Here is a 13,908-nt window from a genome sequence, read left to right on the forward strand (position 1 = left end):
CCTTTTATTGTTTTTAATTTTTTATTATTTTTTCTGATTTTTTTAATTTATTTAATTTGGAAAATGATTATGTGGCATTTTAATTTTTTAAAAAATTAGTAATTACACACATGGCCTACCACGCATGCGTTGACCAGGTCAAAATTGACCAAAAGGATCAAAGTTGCAAAGGGGCTAAAAGTTAGGGGGCCAAAATTGTAGTTTTCATACTTGGGGGCCAAAATCGCAACTTTTTAAAAGATAGGGGCCAAAGTTGCACTTTAGCCACTAATATATTATTCCATATATTCAACCTTTTTTTTATGGTATTGCTTGCCTACTATATGTTGCATTATTAATGGATTATTACTATATATGTCATCATCATTTATTGGCCTCACCAAATTACATCATGGGTTGGAAGATCGTGATAACAATACATTAATTATAGGCCTATAATATTGGCATTTCATTCATTTTTCTCTCTCTTAATCTTCAATAAAACCAGCTATTTTTTCCATATGTGTACTCTACTTTCGGGTGCAGTCATCAATTCATGTACGAATATATGTTTTCTCGGCAAAATAATAGTTTAATCTTGCGATCAACGGAAGAAAAAAAAAAAAAGTACTATTTCACGTAGCTTTCCCTCTCAACGCGATGTGATAGTTTTTACTCTTTGTTGAAAAAATTACCCCAAGAAGACAAAATGACAGATCAATGTAGCTCCAAACTCACCTAAGAAGTGTTAGACTAGAATTCAAGAAAAGATATTGTCACAATATAAATCGACACACAATCTAGTTAGAGACGAAGATAAAACACTAGGATTTGGATCCTCAGCAGCCGATATGTCTGCAGCTGTTTCTGCAGCATCATTCTTAACCTTTCGATTCATCAAACGATTAAGAAAATTTAACATTACAACTGTTGCATAGGTTGGTGTCATACTGTATTACTCGTTCCCTTTCATACTATTATGACACGTTCACATATGTGGTCCCACGTCAAATTTCAATGGACTTATAATACCTCTCTACCCTTCATTCATCTTCTTCAAACTGCTACTACTTTTTTTCTTCTACAACATCCAAGTGCCTCTTTCATGGCAATATCTTCCTATTTTAACTTCTTCAATTAAAATTCATCACTAATCTTTTACAAAACCTTAACAAACCAGAAATCAAATTGAAGTGGTAAATGATTTTACTGAAAATAAAAAAAAATGAATGTTAAAATGCATAAATGAAGCCACAAAAATGTTTTCAGAAATCAAATTTATCGTGCCCTTGACAAAAGGAAGAGACTAGCGGCTGAAATCCTGTCACGAAATGTTTAACATAGAGGAAAGATTAGGGATTTGGATTGATTGGGTCAATGTTGAAATCAAAGTTGTTGAGGGGAAACATAAGATTTAATTTCAGAGAGTTGAATTTCTCATGATTGGAATTCATCTCTGAAATGCCATGGGATTGGAAAAAATACGATTAACACCTATGCGGATGAAAGAGGGCACCAAAAATCTTGTATGTGAACGTGTAATAAATCATACGAGAGAGAGAATATCGTTAGATGGATCTAAAGGCTAAGAATGTGCTGCAGAAACAGCGGTAGACACATTGGCTGCCGAGGATCCGTTTCGTAAAACACTAAATGGAGTTAGTTCACAACGGATGAAAATCAAATGTTAAGTTAGAATTTTTTGCTTGTAGTAACCACATAAATGAGAAGAGTTTGACGTTGTCAACAAGCTTCTGCATAGGCTGTTGTTTTTACCGAAAAATACAGCTATTCCTTTATTTTCAAATAACATAAACAAATGTCATCTGTTGTGAATTCGGACAAAATCACACCAATGAATAACAAAGATGTGTGGAGCAAAGGAAGTGGTAATCAATAGATAAAGTGTCTCCAAGCAACAACAACAAAAACAGACCTAAATCTAAGTGTAGAGCAACACCACAAGTATAATCAAAGCAATAAAGATAAGCAATGAAAGAAAGGAACAAACACACCAAGAAGGTAACCCAGTTCGGTCCAATATGACCTACACTGGGGGAGAGAGCAACCCTTCAATCCACTAAGATGAAAGTTATAACGCCCCAGATTTTTAATCCAAGACATTACTTAATTAAAATTTATTCTTTTAAAAAAATATATATTTATTACATTTTTTTTATAAGAAAAATATTCATTTTAACATTATCGTAAAACAACTTAAACAAGATTTTAAAAATGAAATAAAATCGTAAGGTAGAGATAATTCTTTTATTTCTTAATAGAGTACATATCAATTTCATAATAAATATAAGAAAATATTTTAAATTACAAATACAATTAGAAACCCAATTTTGTCCCCGCGCACGCTTTCATCACACATAAACTACAAATTCCATTATTTGGTACCTACAACATTTTATTAATGTAAGGGTCAATTTCCAATTCCACATGGGATCACCTAAACTCAGAAAAATGCCATAAAATAATAATAAAAGTACTCATCAACTAAAAAGGATTAGAAATTACCAAAAGAATAAAGTACACCAAAAACTATTTTCTAATACTTTATGCAGGAAGTGCATGATATTCAAGACTCAAATGATCCGGATAACGTCGTGTTAAAGCACACAACCACGACTATTAAAAGAATGAACGACTCAATGGTTCCTATAAGGCTGTAGCCCAAAGTCACTAGACCACTAAATGGTCTCTGCAAGGCCGTAGCCCAAAAACACTAGACCACTAAATAGTCTCTGCAAGGCGGTAGCCCAAAGACTCATGATATACTATGTGACTCAATGTCACCAACAAAAACCATGAAATGCAACCCACCGACCTCTAATATTTTGTGACACACAAGCCATTTTTAGAATCATATATATTTATCAACATGCAAAATCTGTTAATCAAATTCTCATGACAATCAACACAACATTCAATCAAAACAAGAAGTCATAAACATAATTACAAAAAGCCATTAAAGAAAATAAAATATATAAAAAAAAATTAACTCTTTTTAATGGACAATAATTCCACTACTATTTCACAACACTTATCCGGCCTAGAATGATGGTGTGGGGAAAAAACCCTTTACCTTAGCCGCTTTACTTCCTGGCAAAAACTCTCAATCCACACAATGGCATTTGCTTTGCTAGAAAAGGATTCATCTAGTTCTCTTCTTCTAATTTGAGAGTGAGACGTAGGGCTATGTTTTGATTTACCAATTTTATAATAAGTGCTATGCTGCACGACTTGCAAGGATTTACATATATATACAAGTAAGAAACCTATGATCAAGTGAATTCAATGCAATTATAATAATTGTCATAGGACCTAAAATGATCACTTGATATGTCTCTAAAGTTAACAAGGTAACCGTAATATCCTATTCGTAATGAACATCAATGGCTACTTAAATTTCTATGAATAATTTTAATGCCTTTTATTCTGTAATACCCCATAGTTTACATTAGCATTTGATGTGGAGGAAAGTGAATAATTCTCATTAAATTGGTCATTGGTCAATTCTTAATCATAGATAAACCTCATCAAGACAATTGAATATTACTAACGCAAGTGAGTGGCACAAGCAAGGAGGGTGTTTCGGACTATTTAATACTCAGTTCAATTTGATCAGGCTCAAGAGGGAAAGTCACTAGCACCAACCTGAACCGACTTATTATTTGCATGATTACTTAACTAAAATAAATAAATTAATTAAGTTAACTATATATACTTATAAATATGTGTCACACTATATATAAAAATATAAGGGTTCTATTCGAGTAAATAAAATAAAGGGAGCTACAAAGTTCATCTAAAATATTTATATATAAAATAATAAATCAAGTAAATTATTAAGAAAGACTTATATAATAACATATATAAAATATTGGGATGTTACAAAAGTGATACAAATGAGTTACAAGAAATTAGCTTAAAAGCTCACAAAAGAACAAGACCTAATTTCTACCCATTTTCAAGTCACTCACACTCACAATAAATCCTAAGAGAAAACACAAAAGGAAGCTTTTTGATCCTTCCAATGGTGAAATCTCACTACCCAAGGTGTTTACAATGTTTCCCAACCCAAAAGATCCTCACTACAAAGACACTCAACCCTAAAGTTACCTCCTTTGTAATCCAAGTTTCTCTCTCTAAAAGCTCTCCTTCAAAATCTGCACAAGAACACTTATATAGCAGTTTTCAATTGTCAAAATCGTGTCATGATTGGCCAAATCGTGACACGATTGGTGCGTACGACCCAAGGTACGACCAACCTTATCCTGAAAACGTGCCCAACAAGTTGAAAATCGTGTCACGTTTTCCCAAAATCGTGACACGATTGAGTACCCAGAAAACCATGCTCACGGCCTAGAAAATCGTGACACGTTGATGAAATCGTGTCACGATTTGCAACTTTTCCAAACCACGCCATTAACAACATCATCCAAATCACATGGAGTGCAAATGGAGTTTTTCAAGAATCGTAAGATAAATTTGTAAATTGTTGAAAATAATAAAAAATAGTTAACTTCTCCACCGTAGAAATACCTAACCGAAGGCGAATATCCTCCTACAAACATGTTGCCATAAAATGAGCAACCCACAAACAAATGATGCCGCTTTTCTAAAGACCACAACCACTCGAGAAAAGGCCTGAAGCATGCGGAATAACGACGCTGTTTGGTAGGAGATTTAATCGGAGCTTCCACACTAGCAATGAGACCTTCGAACGACGTTGCATTGTTCCAAACATAGTCATAATATATCAACCTATCATTTTGCACCACAGATGAAAGCAAATTATAGGCTCCTCGAACTGAGTACCCTTTACCTGGATCTAGGCTCCAATCCCATTTATCTTTCACTCCATTTTGCAAGAAAATGTTAGACAATAAGAGACTACACTCCCTCGTCTGCTCCTCCTCAAAACCAATAGCCTAAGATGCCACTTCCACGCATCTTCCCCACCACTCCAACCTAATGTACACATCTTAGACACCGTCACAAACCGTTAATTATCTGATAAGTCATACGACCGTCTAAACATGTCACACAACAATCCTCCCACTAACCATTGATATCACCATAATAAAGTTTTGGTTCTGTCACCCACTACCCTTACCAAAATTGCGTATTACCAACTTCCTACCCCCAATCTTGCACCTTTATGAATGGCGAAGATATCTCTCCACCACGTAGAACCCTTTCTCCCTCCTTCCTCCCCTCGCCCTCCTTCACCCCATACTTAGATGCTAACACCTTATACCAAACAATCGACTACTCCACATATGCATTCTCCAACACCACTTCCCAAAGAAAGTATATTAAACATATCCTTGAAACCCCAAAACTCTCTTTATCTTTATCGAATCAAAGAGTATCACATTTATTCCAGGGTATTTTTCTAGCATCCTACTGACCCAAAGAGCTTTGTTCTTTTTACTAAGATCTCTTTGTCAAAAAAGTTACAACGTTGAATATATGATGTCAGCATCAAAATAACTAGTGACACCAAATCAAAAATAAAAACTAGAGCTTAAGTTATCGAAAGAGCCACTATTGAACATCTGAGCGGTTGAGTGCTTCATTGATATAAGTCGCATAAAAAAAGTTTTATTTTTGAATTTCATCTATAACCATACCAATAATAAGAACGAGTTAAACAATCATGTTGACCAAATACTATATAATTGTGGCGTTTCTATATTGATTGTATGCATGTCAACCAAATCACGTGAAAACATTCATTCAATTACTTTTCATGAGAAACCAAACCTTGGAACCGTACCCCATGATAAAAACAATTATTTGTCATTCCACAGCTATTGCACATATTATAATTATTTTTCTAACATGAGCAATATCTAACATGTGCAATATTGAACATGTTAAAGATACTAAAAGAAGCAATTTCTTTTTAAGAGCACAATTATTTATTAAAAAATTATATATTTGCTATAAAATACACAAGTTCCAATATAAACTTGCTACTTTAAACTTCTTAACATGTGTAAATTTGTACATGTTAGAAAAACTCTTTTTATAATAACAAAAAAGAAATTGATAAAAAAAAATAGTTTGGAGGATAAATCTTTATGTGTATTCCCAAGCGTTGTACATGGTGTTGCGACCATATCGAAGAATACCTCCCCTACTTCATCCTCCTTATACACCGTTTAATCAAAACTTCATGTTTTATATATGTATGCTACATAAAGTCACATTTGACTATTCAAAAAGATAAATTGCATCTTCAATTCATTATGATAACAACTACATTCATTAGAATGGTTGTTATAATGTTTACTCAATCAAAATTAACATGATCGTTTTTAATTTTTATTTAATATATTGTGACTTCAATCGTCACCAACGAGAATCAATTACTCAATCAAAATTAACATGATCGTTTTTAATTTTTATTTAATATATTGTGACTTCAATCGTCACCAACGAGAATCAAATTAGTAATTACCGTGTTTTTTTAAGGGTGTAATTACCGTGTTGGGTGGTGAAGTATTTTTTTTTAGTATATTGTTCACTAACAATGTAGACAAATTTGTAATAAAATTGGAATACGAACGAATGTTGGTTTACGGTGTAAATTAGTACTAACAATTTAAAAACAGATGACTAATTTGACACAGAAAAAGATAAAGATTCATTTGATAGTTTTTCCTCTTCACTGGTATATGTGTAATATTTTTTAAACAAAGGTGATGCATTAAGCACCACTCAAAATATTATAACTAAAAGGGGGAATTAGCCAAAAACCTTTTCAAAATGTGGTGAATTTAAACTTGAGCATACCCAACATATTCTTAATGTACTCCCTGCTTAGGAAGTAACAAAATTAAAAGAGGAAATGTAGGGGTTAACCCAAAATTGGTCGATCTATCTGCACAGACATTTCCTTCCATGTATATATGAGTAACAAAAAAAGTCATATTACTGGTTAGAGTTAAATAGTTTAGCCACCTATATCTAAGTGTCCATGGGACAACTGAGATGGACTTAAAAGCTTGAAGCCTTGAAGGACAAGCTCAGAGTCAATTTCTAACCAAAGATGGATGTAGCCTTTTAGAAGCTGTGACTTCAATGGCAATCATTGCAGTGTGCAATTCAGGAAACAAAGCATTATCAGGACCTAGGTTTTGAACAAAGCAAGCAGTGCAGATGGCATTGTCAGCCCTAAAAATTCCACTAGTTGCTGCATTATCATGATTATTCACAGCCGCTTCATCAGTGTTAATCTTTATCCAACTTTGAAAAGGTCGAGACAAAGAACTTTAGGAGGGTGGATATCAACTTTGCAAGCTTTCAAAATTGTGAACTCATACATAGAAATTGCAGATGTTTTCTTTGTGTTGTTACTAGATAAAGAGACATTTGAGATGATTAGATTAACAACAAATTTTCAGTGGAGCAGATTGTCTTGGAATCTAGCTTGATTTCTTCTATACCAATTGACATTCAAAACATTTATGATGCATGCTTTGATTACCACTTTGCACCGAGGAGTCCAGTTTATGTCGCATAAATGCCAAATATCATGAATTGTAGTGAATTGAAGAGTTGTGACTAGCATTGTGGCCAACCAAGACCAAAGTTTTAGAGCAAACGAACAATCAAAGAATAGATGGAATGTTGATTCAGTACAATTCATACAAAACGAGTAGATTGATGGAATATTTCAACCTCTAATTTTGAGGTTTTTATCTGTTGAGAGCTTATCATGCATCAACCTCCAAACTAGAAAGGATTTAGAGGGAGGAGGGATATCCGGACTCCAAATATGTGCAATTTATGTATGCTTTTCTCGATGAAAGTAATTCAAATTACAAACACTTGTGTGATTTAAAAAAAAAAAAATCCTTGATTGAGAAAAAAAAGATGAAATTGTAATAATAAATAAAGTATAAAATTTAAAGAAAAAATATATTTCAAATTTGGTATGAACTTTATATAATGTATAGATATTTAAAAGTCCTCGCACTACTAGAAAAATCAATTTTAGAGAGGGTAGAAATCCGTCACTAAACTACCATAATTCCCTCACTAACGAATTTAGTGAGGGATTTAGTGACGACCGGTAATCCCTTAAGAATATTGGCCTTGCTAAATTTTTGTGAGGGATTTTGGTTTCCGTCCCTAATTGACACGGATAAAATCCCTCACTAATCATATAAATCCGTCACTATATATGCACCAGAAAACTTTGGCAAATCCGTCAGTAATCAGTGAGGGATTCTTGTTCCCTCTCTAATAGTGAGGGACTATTCCATAGTTGTTTACCAATATTTCCGTCTCTAATTAATGACGGATTGCTATTCCCTCTCAAATTGTGAAGGCATATTTCATCACTAATTGTGATGAAACTAAATTCCCTCACTAATTCAAACAGAAATTTAATGACAAATCTCAAACCAGATTTCATTAATTAATTATATTAGTATTGTAAATATATTTACTATATTAAACTTGTTGAAAATTATAAATATACAATAAAAAACAATTGATAAATTGTCTTCATACCCATCACCATAAAAGTCATGAGGAAACTTAATAAGTTTACAACCATTGTTCAACTCTCAAAATACATGAGTCATAAGGAAACTCTCAAAATAAGTTTCATAAGAAACGCATAAACATTTTTAATGGTACTAGAAGTAGCACATTAACTAAGTTTGCAACCAAGCTATCAAAATAACCATATGTTATACATACTATATATCTATATATCAAGTAGATGGAGGTAGAGGTGGGTGTAGATGACCTTGAGAAATCATTTCCATCAATTTAGTCATTTGCTCCCGCGATGCACGAATCAACTTCTCATGAGCCTTCAATTTCTCTTTAAGTGATGTGTTTTCAGCCCTCATTTGTTCAAATTCAGAATGTAAGATGCCATCAGATATGGAAGATCTAAATGGCTTATATTTCCCAGCTTCCGGGCCCAAACCATATATACGACCCTTCTTATTTACTCCAACAACATCTAAGAAGATAATGTTGTCACTTTCATGTCTAGAAACATCATCCCCTAGTGCCTCCTCATGTGAATCCCTCTCAATAATCCTTTTTTCAAACTCATCCTGCAAAATAATAATATTTTACTAACAAGTAATAATTTCATACTTCATTCAGTCAACAAAAACAAACTAACATTCTGATATATCTTCTTGTCAAGACAATTCATTATTTTTCCCACAAGCAACATTATTATACTGTGTTCACTGCTTGCCTATATTACAAAAACTGAAGCATCAAGTGGAGTTAGGATTGGTATGGAATAAAAAAAAAAAGAATTGAAATGTCAGTGCTCAGTCTAAGTCATAGGTACATTTATATTATTTCTTAATATCTTTTAAGCTAATTGATTAAACATACACTTGCAGACTGCTACATATGTGCTTAACATTTAGCATCAGTGTAGAACCTCCATAAAAATAACATCAGTGTATAACTAGTTCCCAACAACTAGCATAAATGAACAATTATTTCAGTGCAGATCTATTAAAACAATTAGAAATAGCATCAGTTCTTAACAATAGACTAAATACTAAATATTCATCAAGTTCAATAAGGTCATGAAGTATTAACTTACAGCAATATCCTTTGATTTTGAGGATATTTTATCTAGAGATAGTTTATCACACACAACTTCAAGATAAGAAAGAAAGTTATCTAGCTCCTGAAATTCAAGAACTGTGGTATAGTCCTATCGAAACAAGTAAAGAATGAATTTGGAATGGTACAATAAAGACAACAAAATAAGAGGATATTCGCATGTAATGAGGAAATTAAACAAAAACAGCAACATACCCATTTCTTCTTGAACATGCCAATCTTGAGACACTTTGATTTGGGAACGCCATCTACAACCTTGTAGCCATATACTTTGGGCATATTAGGAAGGTCATCAACAAACATCTTCAGCTTGGATGCATTTATATGTTTCACTGTAGCTGATGATGATGATGTTGATAAGGTAACAAAACATAGTAAATAAGCTAAAAGAGTGAGTAGCTTCAGGAGCAATGTTTTCTCCATCGCTACCTTGTTGGAAGGTGGATTTGAGATAGACTAATATAAAGAGAGGAAAAGGAGAATGTTGTAGTGAGAACTCTCCTTACAGCAACATCCTTTTATGTGTGTTTGTTGTTGTATGAGATGTGGAAGGATTTGTTGCTTGCCCAACAATAGAGTGTGATGGAGTAGTGGCAGCCATACCTCTCCCAGATGAGTGTGGTACCCCCAACTCTCCTACCTCTACTGATACCTATACCAGTACCTCTTCCTCCACCCGTCATAGTAACATTTCATGCCATCTATATATACATATAAAAAAACATATATTTGATTAACACATCAAAATCTGGACATATCTAAAACATATAACACAGATGTCAGAAGAAAGTTCAATGGTTATTTGTAAGAAAAGCTTCTTATCATGTCGGTATGAGTACTTCTTATCCTACCAAATGCAAAAACAGAAAACTACCAAGGGAACAAACATAAAAGGCTGGGACAGCAGGCCAAACTACAATTACAAAGCAGCTGCGCAGGTACCTCAGCACAGAAGAACAGCAGAAGGTGCTGTTAAGGTCAGATAGAATCCACCAAAAGCAACAGAACAGCCAAAAACCAGCAGCTTGTTTGCACCAAAAAAAACTCCCATGCCCCATCAAAAAGTGGGCATATATCAAAAGTTGCATACACAAAAAAAAAACAGATTAGTTCATTCTCTAAAAGAGCACAGTGACCTACTTAAAGTGGCTATATCAAAAGTTGTTGATTTTTTAGGGAAATAACAGGTGTACATACAAAACATAACTCATTTCATCAAGAGGTGGAAGTTGGAAAATGTACACTAATCAATACTGATGCTGCTCTCGATATTCTTCTTTGTCAAAATATATATTATTTGGTTTTTCACTTGTGTTTGTCTAAAAATGAATAGCAAGTAATCTTTGTCAATGATATTTACAAAGAAGTTACATGGAAGGGTTATAGAAAATTCAAAGGAAGTTTCTGACTCTGCAAAGCCAAAAAAAAGCAAGAGGGTCAGTGCTAATAATAACTAATCCATAAAGATTACTAGCTAATTAGTCAACACAATAGAAAACGAGTTGTGTTATTCAAATATACAAAAACTGAAGCAGTTTTCATACATAATGTACAATACATACATTTTTATGCGCTGTATGTTCTGTTTTGAGTGTAAATAAATTCAAATAAATATCAAAATGCTATCAAAGTTAAAGCAACAAGTCGTATCTTTATAACTAAGTTTAAAGTCATAAAAGCTTAACCAAGTACAAATTTGACGATTTCTTAAAATTAAATGACCTATATCAGGGACAGCACCCTGCTCTAAATTGTATCAACACCATATCACATATCAACAAAATTCGAACCCAAAATCCAAGTGTCACTTCAAGTAAGGCCATGATGAAAATCACAGTTAATATATATAAATTAAAACAACATCAGTATCACAAACATCAATTTCACTGAAGAAAAAAACTCTGAAAAAAATAAAAATAAAATAAAAATAAATAACAAATAAATTCTGAGATTGAGAGAGTGGTTACCGTGATTCTGAGATTCACTGAAGATTTGAGAAAGGATTTCGGGAGAAGGAAGAAGATTCACTTTTGGGAGTGAGATTCAGTGAAGATCTGTATTGTGAGAGCATGAGCACAGTGAGGAGAAATTCAACATCAAATTCAGAAGAATCTACAAATTAAACACATAAATTAGTAAAGATGAGAATGGGAAGAAATTTAAAATTGAAACCTTGACAAAAGAATCTGAAACTAACCGATTTTGGGACTGAGAAGAGCTTTTGCGATTTCGTGAAGATGAATGCGATTCCGTGAAGATGACAGCGATTCCGTGAAGGTGTGTGCGATTCTGAGAAGATGAGAGCTTGCGATTAGTTTTTGAGAAGAGCTTGCTGTTTGGGATCGATAGATTTGGTTCAGATTTGGAACTTTGGAGCGATTCATTTTTGGATTGAGAAGAGCTTTGGTTTAGATTTGACGTGAATTGGGAAATTTTTTTATCTGAAGAGTGGTTGAGTGTTTGGGAAATTTTTTTGGTTAATTTAGGGTTTGTGAATATTGAGTTCTTGGGTTTGAGTATGAAATTTTGTTGGATAATTATTTTAGGGTGTTTGTGAGCCAAAAAAAAAAAAAAAGAGGGGGGATATTTTAGTAGAGAGGAGGGAAAAACCAAAACGTGAAAAGAATTGAGGGGGAAATAATTCAGTTTTGATAGTAGTGAGGGTTTTAGTGAGGGATGCCTTGGATAGAGTTATGTAAGTGATATTAGTGAGGGTTTTAGTGAGGGATCCATTAGAGAGGGATAAAGTCCATGCCAAATTCCGTCACAAACATACAGTTAAAGAATTTAGTGAGGGATTTAGTCACGGAATTTTTGTGACGGAATTTTTGTGACGGGTATTTAAACATTTCCGTTACTAATGCTTGGCAACTCATGTTTTGTGGAAAATACAAAAATCCGTCCCTAAATCCGTCCCTATTAGTGAGGGATTGTCTTCCCTCCCTAAAATCCGTCTCTAAATCGCGTTTTTCTAGTAGTGTCGTGAGCTTAGCTCAGTTGGTATGGACAATGCATAAAAATATGCAAGGTCCGAGGTTCAAACCCCGGCCACCACAAAAAAAAAAGATATCAAACCCCGGCCACCACAAAAAAAAAAGATATAAAAAAAATCCAGTTATCTTACTAGAAAAGTGATAAAATTGTAAATAAAATTATTGTAAAGTTGAAAGAAAATAAGGTTAGGAAAAATATTAGAAAATATAGTTTGTAAATGATATTAATTTCAAACCTCGGTCACCACCAAAAAAAAAATATTTAAAAAAAAATCCAGTTATCTTACTAGAAAAGTGATAAAATTGTAAATAAAATTATTGTAAAGTTGAAAGAAAATAAGGTTAGGAAAAATATTAGAAAATATAATTTGTAAATGATATTAATAATAATCATATTAGAGAAAATAAAGTTATGAAAAGAAAATTATAAAGAACGAAAAAAATGTTAAAGATATTGAAAAAAAAATCAATATATTTTGTTTATAAAATTGTGGTACATGATGGACATAGGCCATTAGGACCAATTACTAGCTGCATCCTGCTCTTTACCCAAATGATTTCGCTCATTCCCAAAGTAAAAGACCAAATTACCCCTACGCAACTTAACATGCGCTACGTGACTTAACATGCGCAGCGTGACTTAAGTCACGCTAAGTGTCATTTTTAGTTCAAAACTCAGCATGCAAGCCCAAAACACCATTTTTCTTTCCCTCCACCTCCAAAAACCCTAAAAGTGTGAATTTTTGGGTCATAATCTCAACTCCAAATCATTGCAAATCGTTAGGAAGCAAGTTTCTACGCCCATCAAGCATCAAAGAACAGGTAATGTATCCCCAAAACTCATCCTATTTTCATGGTTTTTGTGCCTGTCACGTCATGTTTTTCAGTAGGGGGTAGGGCTCAGCGTGAGTTAACTCACGCTAGTTGTAAGTGTTGCACAAGTTAACTTGCGTAGGAAGATAACACTAGCGTGAGTTAACTCGCGCTAGTGTGTTGCCCAGATTTTGAAATTTTTCACCTCTTAATTTTTCTTGCTTTGCTTGCCGCACAAGTCATTTATTTATTTTTTCTTTGTTTTTTTTTATTGAGTAGACATTGAGCGGCATGGTTGAAAATGTGGCGGAGGATGGCGTTGAGCCAAAACCGGGCAAAAACAAACCAACCAATGAAGTGAAGTTTAAAGTGAAAATTCCTTTTCAAGTTGAAGCTCACATACTTCACAATCAAGCAACACCGGTACCTACCGGTAACTTTGAAGAGAAGCCTAAACCGGTACCTACCGGTATTCGTGTTATTCAAG

General features: G+C 33.6%; 1 protein-coding gene across 6 annotated transcripts; it reads right to left on the minus strand.

Annotated features, from left to right (window-relative positions):
• Positions 1 to 8,485: 8,485 nt before the first annotated feature.
• LOC146896483 (uncharacterized) lies at positions 8,486 to 12,599 on the minus strand. 6 transcript variants are annotated; one of them, XM_085735045.1, is made up of 6 exons: positions 11,813 to 12,599; positions 11,583 to 11,669; positions 10,558 to 11,025; positions 9,811 to 10,316; positions 9,593 to 9,706; positions 8,486 to 9,080 (listed from the first exon to the last, which is right to left on the minus strand). In XM_085735045.1, the coding sequence occupies exons 4-6, from the start codon at positions 10,036 to 10,038 to the stop codon at positions 8,727 to 8,729; spliced, it is 696 nt and encodes a 231-aa protein (XP_085591171.1). In that variant the 5' UTR covers positions 10,039 to 10,316; positions 10,558 to 11,025; positions 11,583 to 11,669; positions 11,813 to 12,599; the 3' UTR covers positions 8,486 to 8,726. The 6 variants fall into 6 exon arrangements, with proteins under 6 accessions (XP_085591171.1, XP_085591170.1, XP_085591176.1 ...); XM_085735044.1 differs by having other exon boundaries at positions 11,583 to 11,727; XM_085735050.1 differs by having other exon boundaries at positions 9,811 to 9,953; positions 10,045 to 10,316; positions 10,558 to 11,727.
• Positions 12,600 to 13,908: the final 1,309 nt, after the last annotated feature.

Source organism: Medicago sativa, chromosome 8 (assembly GCF_051527215.1).
Source record: "Medicago sativa cultivar Bolivia chromosome 8, Bolivia_mono, whole genome shotgun sequence".
In the NCBI taxonomy this organism is placed as follows: domain Eukaryota; kingdom Viridiplantae; phylum Streptophyta; class Magnoliopsida; order Fabales; family Fabaceae; genus Medicago; species Medicago sativa.

What these genes read in the sequence shown, in the direction of transcription:
- LOC146896483 (XM_085735047.1), bottom strand. Translation starts at nt 10,038, where the DNA reads ATGGAGAAAACATTGCTCCTGAAGCTACTCACTCTTTTAGCTTATTTA. An exon ending in GCATGTTCAAGAAGAAATGG is followed by an intron (nt 9,707 to 9,810) that starts GTATGTTGCTGT and finishes TTGTTTCGATAG; the next exon opens with GACTATACCACAGTTCTTGA. An exon ending in CAAAATCAAAGGATATTGCT is followed by an intron (nt 9,081 to 9,592) that starts GTAAGTTAATAC and finishes ATTATTTTGCAG; the next exon opens with GATGAGTTTGAAAAAAGGAT.